This window comes from Prinia subflava, chromosome 14 (genome assembly GCF_021018805.1).
Source record: "Prinia subflava isolate CZ2003 ecotype Zambia chromosome 14, Cam_Psub_1.2, whole genome shotgun sequence".
NCBI classification, from domain to species: Eukaryota; Metazoa; Chordata; class Aves; order Passeriformes; family Cisticolidae; genus Prinia; species Prinia subflava.
Window position 1 is genome coordinate 13,749,592 of NC_086260.1, and position 19,556 is coordinate 13,769,147.

At 43.5% G+C, this 19,556-nt stretch overlaps 1 protein-coding gene across 1 annotated transcript in view; it reads right to left on the bottom strand.

Moving 5' to 3' along the window:
- Positions 1–3,465: 3,465 nt before the first annotated feature.
- PPARG (peroxisome proliferator activated receptor gamma) overlaps positions 3,466–19,556 on the bottom strand; it is a 57,776-nt gene continuing 41,685 nt past the window's right edge. The window contains exons 5-7 of the mRNA XM_063411799.1: positions 17,905–18,104; positions 13,738–14,188; positions 3,466–6,638 (exon numbers count right to left, since the gene is read on the bottom strand). Coding sequence (XP_063267869.1) covers positions 6,391–6,638; positions 13,738–14,188; positions 17,905–18,104 — 899 coding nt within the window. The 3' untranslated portion in view covers positions 3,466–6,390. The remainder of the gene's footprint in view (positions 6,639–13,737; positions 14,189–17,904; positions 18,105–19,556) is intronic.

Consider the following 19,556-nt stretch of genomic DNA (forward strand, 5'->3'; position numbering starts at 1 on the left):
TGGGTTCTGTGTCAGGGCAGGAGGAGAAGGAAACCCAGCAACCAAAGCTCACCCAGAGCAGCTGATCCTCACTGATCAGCCCCTGATGTGATCCTGTTACCAGCACAGACCCAAACCCATTTTTTAAGGTCTAGAACCCAAAGCTTGCCCTCGTTACAGCAGCCACCCCTTCACTCTGCTGAGGTTTTTCATTTATTACAGCAGGAAGAAGACAGATCTCCCTTGCCAGCAAGCAGATGTTCACCAAGAAGGTTTTACTGACTGATCAATTGCAAAATCCCTCACTGCAATCCTTTAGAAAATCAGATGCCCTCTGTCCTTCCTCCCACTCCAGCTTAGTTGCCAAAACTTACATAGAGAATTATTACTGTAATCTTTTATAGTCACTGGGAAAAAAAATATCCATTTGGTCTTACAGGATGATGTGAAATGAATCTGTGGCCTCAAAAGAAAAAAAAAGTCTATTAAAAGTAGTTCTTTTTCCTCCCTCCTCCCTCTCCCAGGCCCCTTTTACTCCCTTCCCCCAACAATAAAGGATGTTTTGGAACAGCCTTTTCAGGAAACATTTCCCCAGCAAAATGCAGCATCATTTATAATATTTAAAGCTACATTTTTGTCGAGATGGCTTGGCAGGCTCTGCTTGCAAATCTGGCAGGATATGGCCAGCTGAGAGTTAGCACTAACAACCCGAGGAGATGCTGACACAACAGAATGCTTTAATCACCACTGCAGCGAGCAGGACAAGATCCCCTCCTGCACTGCCAGCTCTTCCCAGTGTGAGAACCAATGGTGCTGCGTGTTCCTGCTTCCCTCCCCTGCCTCTGGAGACTTCCCTGCTCCCTTGCTGTCTCCTCTGAGCTAAAAAAGCCTCCTTGGGTAACTGCACATAACAGAATGAGCAATGGATATCCCTCTTGGCCAACGCTGTTATGAAAATGCTCCCCGTTTCCAGCTCAATCAGGAAGCTTAATAATTAAAAAGAAAGCACTTAACCAGTTTGTGTCTCAGCAGAAGGGCTATTTGCACCAGCAGCTACAGCTCTTTCTTGGCTTTGCCCTTTTCTAAGACAGGGCTGAGGGCCACGTTCAGTTAGCAAAACCCTGATTAGAAACTCGTCCTGTTTGAGGGTTGGGAACTGATCTCAGCCATTCCCCAAAATCCATCAGAGCCAATTAATTTCACATTTAAAAGAAGTCCTGAAGCATTTAACCCCCAAAATCTGAGCCTTACTGCTAACACTTGCCCAGAGAATTCCTGCTACATGATCTAGCCAAGCTACAGACTTGCAACGCTTCAATACCCACCACATTAAGCAATAAAGAGATGCAGTGAAAGACACTGGGAATTGAACAAACCTTTCCTATTTTGGGAGCATTTAAATTTATAGATGCTGTTTACTGCCTTTGGCACACTAAAACTCCTTGCAGACACCAGGTCCAAGGAGCACTTGGCTCTTGCAAAGAGATGAAGGTAAAATCCTGTAAGACCCTGCACACACACACACATTTAACATTTGTTCTATTGCAGCCAAAGCTGCATTTATGTTGCATCCAAAGGCCCTGCACACACACACACATTTAACATTGTTATATTGCAGCCAAAGCTGCATTTATGTTGCATCCAAAGGCCCTGCACACACACACACATTTAACATTGTTCTATTGCAGCCAAAGCTGCATTTATGTTGCATCCAAAGACCCTGCACACACACACACATTTAACATTGTTCTATTGCAGCCAAAGCTGCATTTATGTTGCATCCAAAGACCCTGCACACACACACATATATCTAACTTATCTAACTCTGTTTTATTGCATCCAAAGCTGTGGGATCATTTCCTCCTTTCTTCCTTTGTTGGGTCAGTTGTTGCCTGCTGAGTGTTTACTTCAAGCCACTGAAGATGTGCTGCCTAATTTCCTCTCCATACTCCGAGTGCCCAAATGAAAATCCAGAAGTTCAGGAATTGTTTTTCCTACAGACACCATTTCCAGGGCTGGGTAGTGCTGAGAAGAATGGGAGAACCTCTCTGCTATCTGTGGAGTTGGATACACCCCCGTGCAGCTGATTTTTAACCACTGGTTTTCACCCAAGGCACTTGGAATGGGATTTATGATGAGATCCATATTTTTTTCCAGTGCTGGAATGAGAACCTGAACTGTTTGAGCTGCTGCTCCAGGAGGTGTTTGCTGGGGTCACTTTTGTTTTCCTCCTCCTATAAATCTCTAGCTGCAGCTTTGCATTGCTTGTGTTTGCAAAGCTGATGTTACATCCCTTTAAGGGATATTATCTCGTATTTAAAAGGGAAAAAAACTCCCATTAAAACGTACCCAAGCTCAAGGCAGAGTTTACAGCTACAAAACAAACACTGAATCCCCATCCCTCAGGGCTTGTCTGTACCCCAGGGGCTGGAGCCCGTGGTGTGTTAGCTGAGGGCAGGGCTCAGCCACACAGGGTGGGACAGCAGCTTTGGGAATTCCATGTCCCATTTTGCAGGGTTCTGGGGAGCTGAGGGCTGGCTGTGCTGGGAGCAGGTTCTGCTGGGGAATTACCTGCACCAGGGGGACAAGGGAGTTTTCCTCACTGTCACAGAAACCGTGACCGAAATGCTCTGGGCTGCCTTTGCCACCATCACATTGCTGGAAATGCTTTTCTCTCCTCTCAGCTCTCATTCCAGGCCCTCACAGCAACACTGGCTGGAGAATGGTCACCAGTACTGTCTGAAGAAGGTGATTTTCCCCACCAGTACTGTCTGAAGAAGGTGATTTTCCCCACCAGTACTGTCTGAAGAAGGTGATTTTCCCCACCAGTACTGTCTGAAGAAGGTGATTTTCCCCACCAGTGCTGTCTGAAGAAGGTGATTTTCCCCACCAGTGCTGTCTGAAGAAGGTGATTTTCCTCACCAGTGCTGTCTGAAGAAGGTGATTTTCCCCACCAGTGCTGTCTGAAGAAGGTGATTTTCCCCACCAGTACTGTCTGAAGAAGGTGATTTTCCCCACCAGTGCTGTCTGAAGAAGGTGATTTTTCCCCGTTGAACCTCTGAGCTCCTACCAGGAACGCCCTGACAGGGCGAGGGGAACGGGCTGGACGCGTGCAGGGACACCAAGTGACTTTCTCTGGACTCAATTTACCTCCAGTTTCCCCACAGAAAAAGCAGAGCAGTGTGAACACAAGACAGAACAGCATCCCAGAGGTTTCAAGGCCTGTGGGAAGCTCCAGGATCCCACAGCACCCCCGAGGATGTCGTGATGTAGTGCACAGATGAGTAAGGAACAGCACCAGCAAGAGCGAGCTCTTCAAAGGCAGGCATGTGCCAGCTGACTGCTTCTATTTTAGAGCTGCTAAATGTTCTTAGTAGCACTGAAGATCAAAACCCAAATTGTTCCTTTACGGCGTAGCCCAATCTACCCAAAACTCCAGAGAGTCTGAAAGTATTACAACCTACTGATGAACTCCCATTAGCAAGTTTTTGTTTTTAATAAATAAAGTCCCATAGAAACAGAAAGTAGTTACAATTAGATCAAAATTCTGAATATAATTCACAAGAGAAAATGCTATTTTTTGAGAGAATGCTTTCATATCCTCATAACAGTCATTTGTTCTAAATTAGTACATAGCAGTTGTCCATTAAATGAACATTTTTCCCTTAAGACCTATCCTTGTAGAAAAGTATTTCAGGCAAAACTTCTTAACCATGATGTAACCACTTAGAATCAGAACATGTCAGTGATTAGTAACTCACATAGAAAAATTAACACTTTGCATGGCTTGAGGAAAACACGGTGAATAATATCAATGTGTGAGAGAAGACAGGGTGTGGGGAGAACAACATATTTTATTAGAGCAGCTGATACAGTTGAAAGAAAAGTAGAGGCTTTTGGGCATTCAGTGCCTGCATCCTCATGAAGGGTAACACCCATTCCTGCAAAACTCTTCTGATTATGGTTGCATTGCCACTCTCAGTACAGGGATTTTTGCACTGAGTGCCTTAGGCACTGTCACTGCTGAATGGACAGTTCCAGAAGTATTGTCCCTTGCAGGAGTGGGATTTGGTTAAATCTTATAACTCTTTGGTTAATGTGCTGCTGGGTTACACAGATTGTTTTCAGTACATTATCAAAGCACTGAACTCAATTTCCCTGTCAGAGCACCTCTGCCACTTATTTTCAAATAAGTTTGAATATTACTTCTGTAAGGACAGACGTGCCCTAGAATTCCTTTTTATTTGAAACCATTCTGGACTTGCATTTCAAGGGAAGCCAGTGGGAAAGGGGATTGTTTAAGAAATGCAGGCTCTGATTCCTGGTTCTTGCTGGGTGTTGCTGTTCCAGAAATCCAGTTTGGGAGCTGGGGTCAGTCCCAGTGCCAGCTCATCTCAGAGCTGGGATCTCATCTCCAGGGGAGGGGATGAGCTCTGCAGAGTTCTGCCACTAAGGGATGGAAGGCAACACTTCAAAGGAGCAGTGGAAAATGACTTAAACAGAGAGACAATATTTTCTTTTGCCCTGTAACAGCCATGGAAGTGTGAATGGAATTCCTCCAGTGCCACGCTCAGCTGGAGCCACCTGAGATGTGCAGCAAACCTGCAGTGCTGTGCATGAACTGCAACGCTGTGCTTGCTCCAGGGCCATCCTTTCTGAGCTGCCTGAAATGACCTCGCTGCAATCCTGGCAGGATCAAAGCTGCTCTCTCCAGCCTGGCCCTGACTTCATCTCAGAACAATTCCACCCGTGGGCTCCAGACCTGGAGCCTGAATGATCCAATCCCCCAAACTTCCTGGTGGGAATAAGGCTCAGGGCTGACCTCAGGCCCAGAGGTTACCTGAAATCAGCAGCAGGAAACGTTTCCAGGTGTAGAAGGCCTGAGCTGAAGGATTAATTTTCATATTTACCTCTCTCAGCTTCTTTATTGCATAATTTGCCTGGGCTTAAGAGTTTCAAGGTCTGCATTAGGAGCAAAGCCAATTTTTACTCCCTGAAGATGCTACTCACACCTACCTCACCTCTTTGCCCACTTAGGAATCACCACTCCCCTTCTCTCAGTTTAAGGCACATTTTTTGCTACATAAATAAAATACAGTCATGGGGAGGAAACCAAGGGTATTGGGGACCTCTCCTTTTTTTACATATAAGTTACAAATAGTGGCTTTTTCCTCTTCTAGTCCACCACTGTGGGCCCCCCCTGCTTGATTTAGTCAGGGCTCACAAACTCCCAAATGTGGGAGGGTGAAATGTGAGTCTCCCACCTCAGTACCAAGAGTACTCCAAAGTGACACTGTTAGGAAATTTGTGTTAAATTTGCTCCCTCTGCTGTGCTCTGCTCCCTGTGGAACTCTTAGGGGACATTATAGGGAAACACATGCAGGAAAACCAACGACCTCAAAGCAGGAACGTCTCCCTGCACCCTTGGGTGAAGATCTAGAGCTCAGGTCAGACCCAGGGTGCAGGGTTTCCACCACAGCTTTAACTTTACACAAGAGTTCACCCAAACCTTGCTTCTGTTTGGGAGTCCATTGCTCACAACATTCCAATTTTCTGTGATATTTTGGCTCTTGTTCAATGCAGTTTATCCAATAACTGGGGAAGGTCTCAGGCCAAGAGGTTTGTACCAACCTGCTCCAGCTCAGCTCTGGCTGCTGTGGGAATTGGAGTAGCTGTTGCACTTTGCACAAGCAGAGGAACCCAAAGGACTCTGTTTCCTGAGTGATGAGCAGTGCATATTCCTTCCCTAATTACTTCTTGAAATGGCCTCTAATTTTGCTGTTTGCCCACAGATGAGTGGCCTGATTTTTCCTTACACCAAGCCCCCTTTACAGAGCTCTGCCAGTGTCAAATCTCACTACGGAAGGCACGAATATTTTCAGACCTGAAATTATTCAAATGTTATTATGGGAGGCATGAATATTTTCAGGCCTGACACTTCTCCCTTTGGCCCTTGAAACTCTCCTGGGAAGTTACACTAATCTGGGACTGAATTTTATTTTGCTGCTGCCTCGGGAGCACAAAATCGAACATTATTACTTCAAACATTTCCCTGGAAATGCTCGAGGAGAAAGGTTTTTATTTAGCTGACAATTTAACTGCATGCTTGAGTGAAGCATCGATCATACTCGGACAAGCAACGTTAAGAAACAACGCAGTTAAAAAATTAATTCTGAAAATACTGCCAACAATTTCATGATATAGATACTTTTAATATTAAAAGTAAATTGTAAATGTGTCTTTATAAACAATATGCATAAAATAGATCTGCTATACTAAGCTCTCTCTTTTTAAATGCTGTTTCACAGTAATTCCTTAGGTACGCAAAGTTTGTTTTTCTTTTTTCCCTCAAAGAGATAGTGCAATCTGAAGAACATACATCGTGTCAGGGGCCAAGGACTGCTCTGCTGGTTAATACAAGTCCTTGTAGATCTCTTGCAGCAGGGGGTGCAGGCTCATGTCCGTCTCGGTTTTCTTGATGACCTGCAGGAGCTGCACGTGCTCCGTCACGATCTGCCTGAGGTCCGTCATTTTCTGCAGCAGCTTTGCAAACAGCTGCGACGACTCGGGGTGGTTCAGCTTCAGCTGCAGCTCCAGGGCTTGCAGGAGGTTGTCCTGGATGTCCTCGATGGGCTTCACATTCAGCAACCCCGGGCGGTCTGCGGAAGCAAAGAGAGGGTGGTGGGTTTGTCAGCATTGGCACATCGATCTTGTGAGCTCATTTCTTACACATCCCTGATGTGTAAAAAATCCCATCCCCCTGTCTGGCCATTGGGGGGTTTGTCAGATTTCCCTGGGATTTGCTCAGAGGGGTCTTAGGACTAGTCTTGGAAACACTTCCACTGGGCAGTCTTAGGGAAAAAAGAGTTGTGGGTTTATCAGCACTGTAACATCAATATTGTGCATTAATTTCTTACAGCTTTCTTAGCAAATGAAACCTTTACAGGTGGCATTTCCTGGGAGCTCTCTGACCATGGTGGGGTTTGTCAGATTTCCCTGGGATTTGCTCAGAGGGGTTTTGGGACTAGTCTTGGAAACATTTCCATTGGGAGGTCTTGGGGAGAAAAAGAGTTGTGAGTTTATGAGCACCGTCACATCAAACTTGTTTATTAATTCCTTACACCTTTCTTAGCAAATGAAGCCTTTACAGGTGGCATTTCCTGGGAGCTCTCTGACCATCAGGTGGTTTGTAAAATTTCCCTGGGATTTGCTCAGGGGGGTTTTAGAACTAGTTTTATACTCTAGAACTAGTGTTATACTAGTCTGTAAACTGGGATTTGCTCAAAGGGGTTTTAGGACTAGTCCTGGAAACACTTCCACTGGGCAGTCTTAGGGAAAAAAGAGTTGTGGGTTTATCAGCACTGTAACATCAATATTGTGCATTAATTTCTTACAGCTTTCTTAGCAAATGAAGCCTTTACAGGTGGCATTTCCTGGGAGCTCTCTGACCATGGTGGGGTTTGTAAGATTTCCCTGGGATTTGCTCAGAGGGGTCTTAGGACTAGTCTTGGAAACATTTCCATTGGGAGGTCTTGGGGAGAAAAAGAGTTGTGAGTTTATGAGCACCGTCACATCAAACTTGTTTATTAATTCCTTACAGCTTTCTTAGCAAATGAAGCCTTTACAGGTGGCATTTCCTGGGAGCTGTCTGACCATGGTGGGGTTTGTCAGATTTCCCTGGGATTTGCTCAGAGGGGTTTTAGGACTAGTCTTGGAAACACTTCCACTGGGCAGTCTTAGGGAAAAAAGAGTTGTGAGTTTACAAGCACTGTAACATCAACCTCATGCATTAATTTCTTACACCTTTCTTAGCAAATGAAGCCTGTACAGGTAGCATTTCCTGGGAGCTCTCTGACCATGGTGGGGTTTGTCAGATTTCCCTGGGATTTGCTCAGAGGGGTCTTAGGACTAGTCTTGGAAACATTTCCATTGGGAGGTCTTGGGGAGAAAAAGAGTTGTGAGTTTACAAGCACCGTCATATCAACCTCATGCATTAATTCCTTACACCTTTCTTAGCAAATGAAGCCTGTACAGGTGGCATTTCCTGGGAGCTCTCTGACCATCAGCTGGTTTGTAAAATTTCCCTGGGATTTGCTCAGAGGGGTTTTAGGAGTAGTCTTGGAAACATTTCCATTGGGAGGTCTTGGGGAGAAAAAGAGTTGTGAGTTTATGAGCACTGTCACATCAAACTTGTTTATTAATTCCTTACACCTTTCTTAGCAAATGAAGCCTTTACAGGTGGCATTTTTTGGGAGCTCTCTGACCATCAGGTGGTTTGTAAAATTTCCCTGGGATTTGCTCAGGGGGGTTTTAGAACTAGTTTTATACTCTAGAACTAGTGTTATACTAGTCTGTAAACTGGGATTTGCTCAAAGGGGTTTTAGGACTAGTCTTGGAAACACTTCCACTGGGCAGTCTTAGGGAAAAGAGAGTTGTGGGTTTATCAGCACTGTAACATCAATATTGTGCATTAATTTCTTACAGCTTTCTTAGCAAATGAAGCCTTTACAGGTGGCATTTCCTGGGAGCTGTCTGACCATCAGCTGGTTTGTAAAATTTCCCTGGGATTTGCTCAGGGGGGTTTTAGGACTAGTTTTATGCTTTAGAAATAGGTTTATACTCCACTACATACAGTGGATTTTCCACAGTAAACTGGGAGTGTGTGTGGGGAAAAAAAAAAAAAGTGAGATAACTGGGGGATAAACAATCTGTATCAGGTAATTCACTTCTGGAAAATCATCATACACTCTGATTTGTGTGTAGCTGCTGCCACTAAAAATGTTTCCTGCTAAGGTGGATGCGAACCCATCAAAATTACAAAAAAAAATTTAAAAAAAGGCATTAACTCAATGTCTGCAGTTTATTTCATCCTCCAGCACCAAAAGCTAATGAAATGTTGAATGTCCAAGCAATGAAAGCTCCTTAACTTTGTTAAATTGTTGGTTTGATTTGGGGTTGTGCTAGCTTTAAATGCTCTTTGTGCATTGCAGCTGAACTCTGAGCTGGCTGGGCATGGCTCAGTGTGCAGGGACAGAAAAAATCAGAGAGCACAAAGACGTGGCCTCGATTTCCCCTGGGATTCATCTCCCTTTGCCCCCTGCTCCTTTGGGGTGGGAATTTTTGGGGGTGGGAGTTTTTCAGGAGTGAATCCCAACCCAAACACTGCTCCAGAGTCCAGGAGGAAACTCCCCTGGGTCTGGAATTCATCAGGAGCCCCCTGAATTTGGGTCAGTTGAAGTTCAGTGAGGCTGCAGTGGATAAAATCCTAAAACTCCTTGAAAAACCCCAATCTGATGATTTTCCAATGACCCAGTGGAAGCAGAGGCAGAAAAGATGACTCTGACAAAAGCCTAGGAGACCATCAGATGTTATTTTTAAATAAGCCAATTCAAGAGGAAGGAAAATTCCCATTGAAGGCACGAGAGGTTTTTCATGAATGAGAACTTCAGGATATGGGCAGTGTTTTCTGGGTGTTGACAGTTTGCTATACTTTCTCAGTAAAAAACTCTTCCAGAGGAAAATGCTGCTTCTGTTCCAAGAAACTTATCTAAACCAGGAGAAAAAGGAAATAAGAGGCAAAAGTTTAAACATCCAGCTATTATGGTATATTTCAAGCTGTTGAAATGCTCTTAAATGTATATATATGCTCCAGACCAATGTGGTTTCATAGCAAAAGGTGAGTTTTGTGCAGTAAGAGCCTTGCAGGAAAAAGGAAAATTCCAGGAGAGCACCAGGGGTTCCCCATTATTTATTATGTTTCTTTATTCACATTTTCTTTATGTTTTCACTCATTGTCCTACAGCTGCTTCAATTGGTTTGAAAACTGTGCAGGAAACTTCTAAGTCAGAAAATGTTCAGTGACTGGGCAAGGCCAATAACCCCAAAGTTCTGAGTGCCAGCAGTACCACTGTGTGTAAATTGATATTCCACACAGTCCCAGGGGAAAATACTTTATTTGTTTCTTTACTTACTTCTTTGGTTGCCTCTTCCATGTCCCTAACAATAATTACAATTTTTTTACCTGTTCTCACATATGAATTGCCACCTGTGTGTCTTTACATTTCAATACTTTGAATTTTGCATTCAAATGCACGTTGTAAAATCTCAGTATGAAAAAAGCAGGCAAAGATCTGCCTGAGGGAACACACGTGCTCCTTCTCTTTTCTTTTGCTGAGGCAGATGTGACTCAGCAGTCTGAGGTTTGTCTTCTGAGGCTGTCACACGAGTTGCAGTCACCAGGACTTTGGTTCTGCAGTCCTTGCTCTGATTACAAAGCACTTCTCTGTTCTGATAAAGTGCAGGGTTTGTGTGGCAGTGAAATAGGAACTACTTATGGTGATAGCCAGTGACAAAACTTCAAATTTTGCTGATCTGAGAATGCAGCAGAATGACTGAATGCAGGGTTTCCACCATGAGCAGGGACCTGTGGCTTAAAATTTAGGGTAAAAAACCCCACTGAAAACAGAAGAAGAGATTTTAGAAATTTCTCTGGATTTAAATACCAGTTTGACTGAGTGTGGGCATTTACAGGGATACTCTGCCCCAAACATTCCTGTATCCACACATTCCTGCACCCAACCACTGCAGAAGATAACACACAAAAATTCGAGTCCATCCGTGCCACAGAATTCCCTTTTGAGCTTTTTCTTTGTTTGACAAGGACCTGCTCGAGTGAGTTTGCTCAGCTCATAAATGTGAATTGTGCCAGTGAGGCTTGGAGTGTTACCCTTCCTGCCCAAACCCAGCTTGTTCTCCTTAAACCTCCCAGTGCCAGAGCTCATTCCCAGCTCAGGTGGACGTGACCTTTTTAGGGATGCTGCAGTTCTTTTTCATGGACAGCACAGCACTCACTGCTGAATATCTCCTGGAAAAAGCTTTCCAAATCCCACTGAGCCCAAGTGTGTCTTTTCAAGTCCCCACAGCTGGAAGGATGCTGCAGTGAAGCTTTGGTGCTGCTGCTGATGGCCAAAAGCATTTCTGTTGTACAAACAAGAAATGCTACGCTCACACACAGCCTCTCTGTCTGATCAGCATTAAAATCAGAATACAGGACTTGGTTTGCCACTTTACAGCACCACCAGCAAGAGCAGCTCTCCAGAAAGGAGCTCAGAGAAACATTTGGAATGGCTGAGGCAGAGCGAGGCTGCCCTGAGCAGCTCAGCAGCAATAAAAGCAGCTGTGGGAGGATTTTCCATCTGTTGCTGTTACAGTTAATTTGTCAGCTCCTCGTTGCTGTGCTTTGGGCTCTTTGCCTTTTCAGATAACATGCAAAAGCAGCTGTTTGCTTATCAAAAGGCTGAAGAGTTTTATAGGATTTGTGGCAAATTCCAAACACTTCCCAACGAAAAGCTTTCTACGTGTGATGTTCCAGCTGGAATTATCCTCCCCTTTCCCTTCTCCTCTTCTGTAAGGGCTGCACCAGAGCCAGCCCCCCTGGAGCCAGCAGAATTAGCATAATTTCACTGGGTAATAACAGATTCACTGACATTTCGGGCCCCTGGCTGGGATCTTCTTGGGTTTCACAAACTGGTTTTCTGTTGGAGAGGTTTGTACACAGGATTTCGTGGGGGGATTTCAGCTCTGCAGGATCCCTGCAGCAAGTCGAGTCCTTGAGGTGCTCTGGTTTTGAAATCCTGTCCTCAGTGAAATCATCCTGCTACATTCAAATGGTTCTTACAGAAATACAATTTTGCAAGGCTGTAGCTCTTACAGAAACGTCTGAGACAGCTGAGAAATAGGACTCAGTTTTATACCACACAGGATATTTTAATCCCACTGAATGCATCCAGTGCAATAGATATCATATCTGGCTGTAAATTCCATGATAAAAGCTTGCTTTAATTGGCAACAAAAGCTTAATTGTTTTCAAAACATAAACTCTCCTTTTTTTTTTTTTTTTTTTTTTTTTTTTTTTTTTTTTTTTTCCCAAGCAGCTATCATGCTTTTTGGAAAGAAAAAAGAAGTTCTGAAAAGAGTTTTGCTGCAGTTACTTGATTCAAATTCATTCTTTCTTTACTGGTCAATGTTTACAAATTATTCTGGAGAAAAAGGAGACATGCTGATAAATCTGGTTCAACACAGTTAATTATTCAATTAATATTATTCATATTATTATTATTATTATTCATTAACAATGATTCACATACAACACAATTGCTGAATGTGAATCACTGTCCTCCTGCAATCCAAAATGTGAGATTGGTTACATCATTCCTGTTTCCTCTGGTGGAAACCAAACCCTGCTGAGGACAGGGCTTTGCAGAGTACAGGTTCCCTCTTTGCAGTCAGGAGGGAATTTTGAGAGGCCTTTTTCTCATCTGTCACATTTCATTTTGCTAAAAAGCACAAAATATTGATGTGTTTTGAGTAATGCCCTGACAGGCTTGTGCCCCTTCTCCTCTCCCACCATAAAATACATAAAATACATAAAATACAGCAGCAAGTTTTCCTCCCTGGTTAGTGCAGAGTCCTCAGGGATCACAGAGCCCCAGGTCTGCACAGGGAAATTCCTGGGAGGGATTCTTGTTGGAAGCTGAATTAGCAGGATAAATCATATTTGACCCCTTCTTTTTCCTGCATGGAACACGGTGCCAGGAGGAGCTGGAGGTGGTTTTAAATGCATTTACACCTCTGAGTGCCCTCCCAGCAGCAGGGCTGCTCTCAGGACAGCAGCACGAGGCTGTGTTTGATTGCTGAAATGTAATTTCATAACAAAATCCAGAGCATTCAGCACATTCCTGCCATGGATATGTGCAGTTCCACGGCGGGCCAAAATACACACAAATCAGTAGGGCAAGATTTTATTTGTGCAACATCCCTGCCTTGGGAGTGCTGGCCAAAGGAACAGAGCTTGGATGTGCCAGGAATGCATCTGAAGGTGTCTAAGGGAAATAAATCCTGGTAGGCATCACCAATTCACAGAGCAGGACGGTGACATCACCCCAGGAGCAGGAGCACATGCCTGGCTGCAGGAAAGCTGGGGTTCAGGGTTTCTCATGAGGGGCTGGGTGGGGGCACTCTGCTACCTGGGATTCCAGGTTCTTGCTTTGCTCAAAGTGTGAAGTGTGAAGACAAAGCAGAACAACTGAGGAAAGCTGAAGAAACACACAATTCCTGGTTTTTGGTTTTTTTTTTTTTGGTTTTTTTTTTTTTTTTTTTTTTTTTTTTTTGTTTTTGTTTTTGTTTTTGTTTGTTTTTTAGGAGACCATAATTTTCCTGACAAAAACATTTTCCCCTCCTTCTAAAGGCAAACAAAACTTTGCATGAATGAAAGGGCAGTGAAAAGCACCATAACCCTGTAATCCCAACACCACCTATCCTTTGGAATCGTTCTGGAGCCAAAGCTGTTTGTGTTCAATTAGCAAGCCACACAATCTAATTGCAGCTTCCAAAAAATAAAATCTCCTGCAGAATTTTAGCTCCTGCCAGTGAAATTCCACCCTTCCTGTTTTCCAAAAGATAGCCCTGATTTTGTTTTCTGCCCAAAGGAACTGGTGACTCAGCAGGCATTTCCAGCTCCATCACTGGTATCGGGGCAATTCCATTTTCAGTTTCTGTCTGAAACCCAACAAAGGGCATACAACACAAAGGGATTTGAAAAGGAGTGAAACAGCTCAGTGTAAATGCACTCACTCCCACCCTGCAGTGCTGAGCTGCTTGGGCAGGAGTTAAAAGTGCCAATCCCATCCTCTAAAAAAATCCAAAATCCAATCCAATGCCAATTCCATCCTCTAAAACCCCAAAAAAGGGAGCACTCACCTCCACTTAGGATGATGACAGCTATAAATATCGCCAGGTCACTGTCATCCAGTTCCAGTGCATTGAACTTCACAGCGAACTCGAACTTGGGCTCCATAAAGTCACAGAAAGGTTTCCTCAGGCTCTTGAGGAACTCCCTGGTCATGAAGCCCTGCCCGTCGGACACCAGGACGCCGTCCTTGTTCATCAGGGAGGCCAGCAGGGTGTAGATGATCTCGTGCACGCCGTACTTGAGCAGAGTCACTTGGTCGTTGAGGTCGAGGCCGACGAAGCCGGGGATGTTCTTGGCGAACTCGGTGATCTCCTGCACGGCCTCCACCGAGCGGAACTGGCACCGCTGGAAGATGCGGATGGCCACCTCCTTGTTCTCCTCCTGCAGGGGGGACACGTGCTTGCACTTGATCTGGTCCTCCCCCATCATTAGAGAGTTCATGTCGTAAATAACGAAGGGCTGGAAGCAAAAGGAGATCCCGTTTACTGCCAGGTGTCCTCTGCAAGAGCGCTCCTGAGAAGAGAGCTCGGCAGCAACGCCTCAGACATCTCTGAGGAACACAGTCCCCAAAGAGTTAAATTGTCCTGAGGAACCCATCAAGGGCTCTCCATTAGTTAAATTGTCCTGAGGAACCTATCAAATGTTCTCCAAAAAGTAAAACAGTCCTGACAAAACTATCAAGAGTTCCCCATTAGTTACATTGTCCCGAGGAACCCATCAAGGGTTCTCCAAAAAGTTAAATTGTCCTGAGGAACCTATCAAGGGCTCCCCATTAGCTAAATTGTCCTGAGGAACCTATCAAGGGTCCCCAAAGAGTTAAATTGTCCTGAGGAACCTATCAAGGGTTCTCCATTAGTTAAATTGTCCTGAGGAACCCATTAAGGGTCCCCTAAAAGTTAAATTGTCCTGAAGAACCCATCAAGGGTCCACAAAGAGTTAAATTGTCCTGAAGAACCCATCAAGGGTCCACAAAGAGTTAAATTGTCCTGAAGAACCCATCAAGGGTCCACAAAGAGTTAAATTGTCCTGAAGAACCCATCAAGGGTCCACAAAGAGTTAAATTGTCCTGAGGAACCTATCAAGGGATCCCCATTAGTTAAATTGTCCTGAGGAACACATCAAGGGATCCTTACGAAGTAAAATTGTCCTGAGGAACCCGTCCAGGGTCCCCAAAGAGTTAAATTGTCCTGAGGAACCCATCAAGGGTTCTCCATTAGTTAAATTGTCCTGAAGAATCCAACAAGGGCTCCTCCCTAAAAAGTTAAATTGTCCTGAGGAACCTATCAAGGGTTCCCCAAAGAGTTAAATTGTCCTGAGGAACCCATAAAGGGTCCCTAAATAGTTAAATTGTCCTAAACCTACAAACCCAAATATCCTCACAATGCTAAAATGATTTACAGAAAGGCCAAGTAAAGTGGGAGGGAAGAAACACCATTTTAAAGTATACAGAGTTTTGCCTTTTCCTTTGTTTGTTTGCTTCTTGTTTTAGAAAATGTTCTGTAGCTGCCAAATTCAAAGTTTGGAATGTTTAACAAAAGGTTAAAATGATACCACTTTTACCTGAATTCTAACACCTTCTATCAAAGAGAATCTCATGACTGTAAAGGAACCTTTTTTTTGTAGAAAGACAGACAATATCCCCATTTTGATTCCAGTATTTACTTTCATGTTCTATCCTAGGAAACACTGCAAGTAATATCAACTTGATGGTATTGATCATCTGATAAACACAAACTTTTGCTGTTAACTCCTTTAAAAATAACATTAGGATATATTTAAACCCACTCAACTTGTCTTTGGGAAAGAACAAACAAATACCATGCTACAAACCACAATCCAGAACACAAGGATGAGGCTGACTGTGAAACAAACTCAACTGGAACAAATCAATTTTGAAAGCAGCTTAGAAAAAGTAGTGCCAGAATACTTTCATTAGGATCTGGAAACAATCTGTTCCAGAATATGCAAAAGAAGCTCCTGGGTTTAAAGAAGTGGTTGGGGATTTCTCAAATTCATTGGAAGAATCTTTCCCTCAGAGGATTAATGACTGAATAGTTCGTTGCTGCACTGAACAAATCCCACTGAATAGGTTTGTTAACATGCTTGATTAATTAATTAAAATACGAGGGATTATACCCCAACAATTGGACTGAAGAGGTAATTTTTAAAACTGAAGGTCACTTATGATTGCAGATTGCAATGCCTTACAGGGATGCTCATTCTCATGGTTTTATATTTACAGCTCCAGCCCGTGGCATTCCAGGAGGGACAGTGTGAGGGATTAAATTATTTTCCCACGTGCACTGAGGATTTCAGTCTGAAACTGAAACAACAAAGACACCGCACTGAGAAAAGGCAGGAGGAGAGGGAATTTTTCAGGTAATGACATTTTGGCAGCAGCAAAACCATTAAATACCTGTCTGCACACATGGATGTGCACACACGTGGAACAGTGGAGTAACAAGACTGCAGAAGATGCTTTAAAAATGCATATTTTGGTTCTGGTAGGCAATTTCTTTCTGTTCTTTCTAGTGGGAGCACCAAGTACAAGAAAAAGTCATTATTAGTCCATGTCCACGTGCTTTAAAAAGCCTGTATTACACCACTGGCCTATTCATGACAGATGAAAATCAAGATAAAGTTCAAAATAGCCAAAGATTTTTTTTAATATAAAGATTCAGATGAACTTGAGAGTAGAATCTTATGTCAAATGAGCTCTGTATGTCCCAGGAGATGATGAATAACTCCTTCTAGTTTTGATACACTCACTTGAATATCCAAACATTTAAAATTAATTCAGATCATACAGCAACTAAAAAATAACATGAATTTAAACTATGTCCATAGTAAACACTTTGATGCTCCAGAGCACCAAATCCACTGATAAAAACATGGAAGTTGTAACCATTAAAGACTGAGTGTCACTCTTTCAGTGGTATTTTCAAAAAAGGCTTGAAAATTGGCAGCACTGAAAAGCCGGGTTCTGTCTACTGGTTTATTGCTGTTTCCAGTGTGCCAAAGTGTAAAAAATTCCAAGAAAAAAGGAGAATTAATTGATGCAATGATACATTTATTGCATGAGAATTGCAGTGGTGGAACTTTCAGGCATGAGCAGGTTGCCCACCAGCTTCTGCAGAATAAGCAGAATAAATAAACTTATCCAATTCAAACTTTATATATTTCATGGTGAAAAGTTACATTGTAAGAGCCTACCACATCTAAAGCTTTTATGTGAGGGGTACAACCAATTTCTGGACAACATTAAAATTCTTATTTTAATTGCTCTTAAGGAAAGAAATGCCTTTTTGGAGCCTGAAATACCTCGGAGTTCTTTGCTGTCTTTGAAATAATTAAGGAAAATAAAATACAGTCTCTGTTGTAATCCTGACAATAAAATTGCTGCCAATGATTCTAGAAAATACATCAAGCTAAGAGTTCTAATTTTTGGAAAGCTATTTTGTTCTTTAGGTATTAAAATACTGTTACCAAAACAGTCAGGTATTATTTATCCTCCTCTGGCTGATGCAGAAGATTCTTATGCATTGCCAATGAAGTCTCCAAGGCAACCCACAAGCCTTGGAATTATCACTATTCCTTACTTTTCCAAGATTTTCCTGTCCATTCTCCTAAAATTCCAACTGCACCAACACGAGGCAGTGATGCGGCCTGAGGTAACCCAGGGAAGAGCAGGAATTCACCAGAGCATCACAAGAATGAGCACGGCAGCTCAGCCTGGTGCTGGGGCTGGGATCATTGGCCACTGAGGAAAAGGAATATCCCTCAGGGAACAGCAATTCCTGACAGCTCAAGGGCCACCTTAAACAGATAGCGTGGGAGATAACCTCTGGGCAAGGAGAAGGAAGACGGGAAGAGAGGATCAGGGAAGACAAAAAGGTTAAGGTGACCTTCGAATTCTTGTCCCGGTTTCAAGTATTTGATTAGGTGAACTTGGAGTTTTTTCAAATAATGTTTACTTATTCTACCCAAAAACATTTCCTGTGTTTCGGACACAGCTTGAAATGTGTAACCTCCAACAGCAAAGTTGGGGTGGCTTTTTTTAGGTTCGGTGTTTTGTATTTTATTTTTTTTTTTGCTTTTTCTAAGAGCTGCGCTGTCAGCTTGGCAAACCGTTTGCTCGGAAGAAAGGAAGGAACAGAAAAGAAGAGGGAACTGACTGATTTGTCTGTCGTCTTTCCTGTCAGGATGGCCCTCGCCTTGGCTTTGGTCAGAGGGAAGGACTTGATGTAGGAGTCGTAGAGGTGCTTGGCCAGCGCCCGCAGGTCGGCAGACTCGGGGTTCAGCTGGTCGATGTCGCTGGAGATCTCTGCCAGCAGCTTCTCCTTCTCCGCCTGGGGCATCCGCCCAAACCTGATGGCTGAGGAACACCACAAGAGTCACCAAAAAAAAGCACTTTAAGTGTCTCTTCTGCCACCTTCCTGCACCTGCAGCTGCGCCGCAAAAAGCGCGTTTGGATTTTCCGTCGCCTCTGGACGCCAGGCTCGCGTTAACAGGGTTAGGCAAGCAGGGAAAGGGAGGGGGCTGCAGTCATTTGGGCAAAACAGCTGAAGAGCCTTGAAGAAATGTGAACAAGCAAATCTCAAAGAGGAGATCACCTCTGTCATTGTCACACCTCGATTAGAAATGCTGACCTGCTGTCAGCTGCTGGTGACACCCCCGGGTTCTGCCTCTACTCAAAACGCAAAGGACATTTAAGACAGGAAAGTTCTGTTGGCTCAGGGTGGGAACCACCATTGAGCCTTGTATTGTTCTGGGCAAATCACCACATGGATCTGAGATTCTGCATTTGTTTAGAAACAAAACCCTCACATGCCTTGCAGGAATGAATTCCTGAACAGTTCAGCAGAATTTAACGTAGCAAGCGCTATTAGATGTTAAATTACGAATTAAGGAGTGGGGAAGAAGGGCGTACAGGGAATAAAAAGCTGGAAAAGGCTGAGTTGTTCATGGCACCTCCAGGTATGTGCAGCATTGAAAAACCAGGAAATGGCTCTACCTCATCATATGAGGTCAAAATTGCTCAAATCTCCTCTGCACCTCCTGCTTTTCCATCCACGTATTTCCTATCCAAGACTATTTATTCATATGGGGACTGGCTGGAGAATGTTTCAAATGAGCCATCAGAATCAAGACTGATTTATCACATGGTATTTCAGTAAACAGAACTTATTTTGTTTTATGAAAACACAACAGGACAAGAGAGCATCCAAACAAAAAACGGAAGGAAGAAATCAAGGTTTGCATTTTGGCCCTAGGGGGAAATAGAAATATTATGAATATTTTTTCAGTGATTAGTGTTCCTTGGATAAAGGGAAAGTGCTGCTAAGATCATATAGAGATGATTTTCCTGGGGATGTTTATTTTGGAAAGAAGCAGCCACTTCTCTGTGAGTTAGCTGCAGTGTGTTGATGGGCAAACAGGAATTTTTTTCCCCAAGAATAAATAATTATGCCAGAACACATCCCCCCCTCTCCATTTTTCCTATGTTATATTTATTGATCAGTTGTCTTATTTCATGGCTGTAGAAACAAAGCTGTTGGTTTTTGTGACTGAACTCCTCTTCCAGCAGCCTCAGCCTGTGAGTGACACATGCTGGATATTTCAGAGCTACTTGGGTGTCCTTTATATTAAATTATCGTGGCCGCCAGCAGGGAATGGCTCTGTTGTGGGCCAATTCCTAAGAGCTGAGGCTTGCAAAGGTTCATTATCTGGAATCCCCCTGGCAGGAGACTCCATTCCATCCAAAGGAAAGGTGATCAGGACTAAATGTATTTTAAATGTAACATTTCATTGTAAAGTATATTTTAAA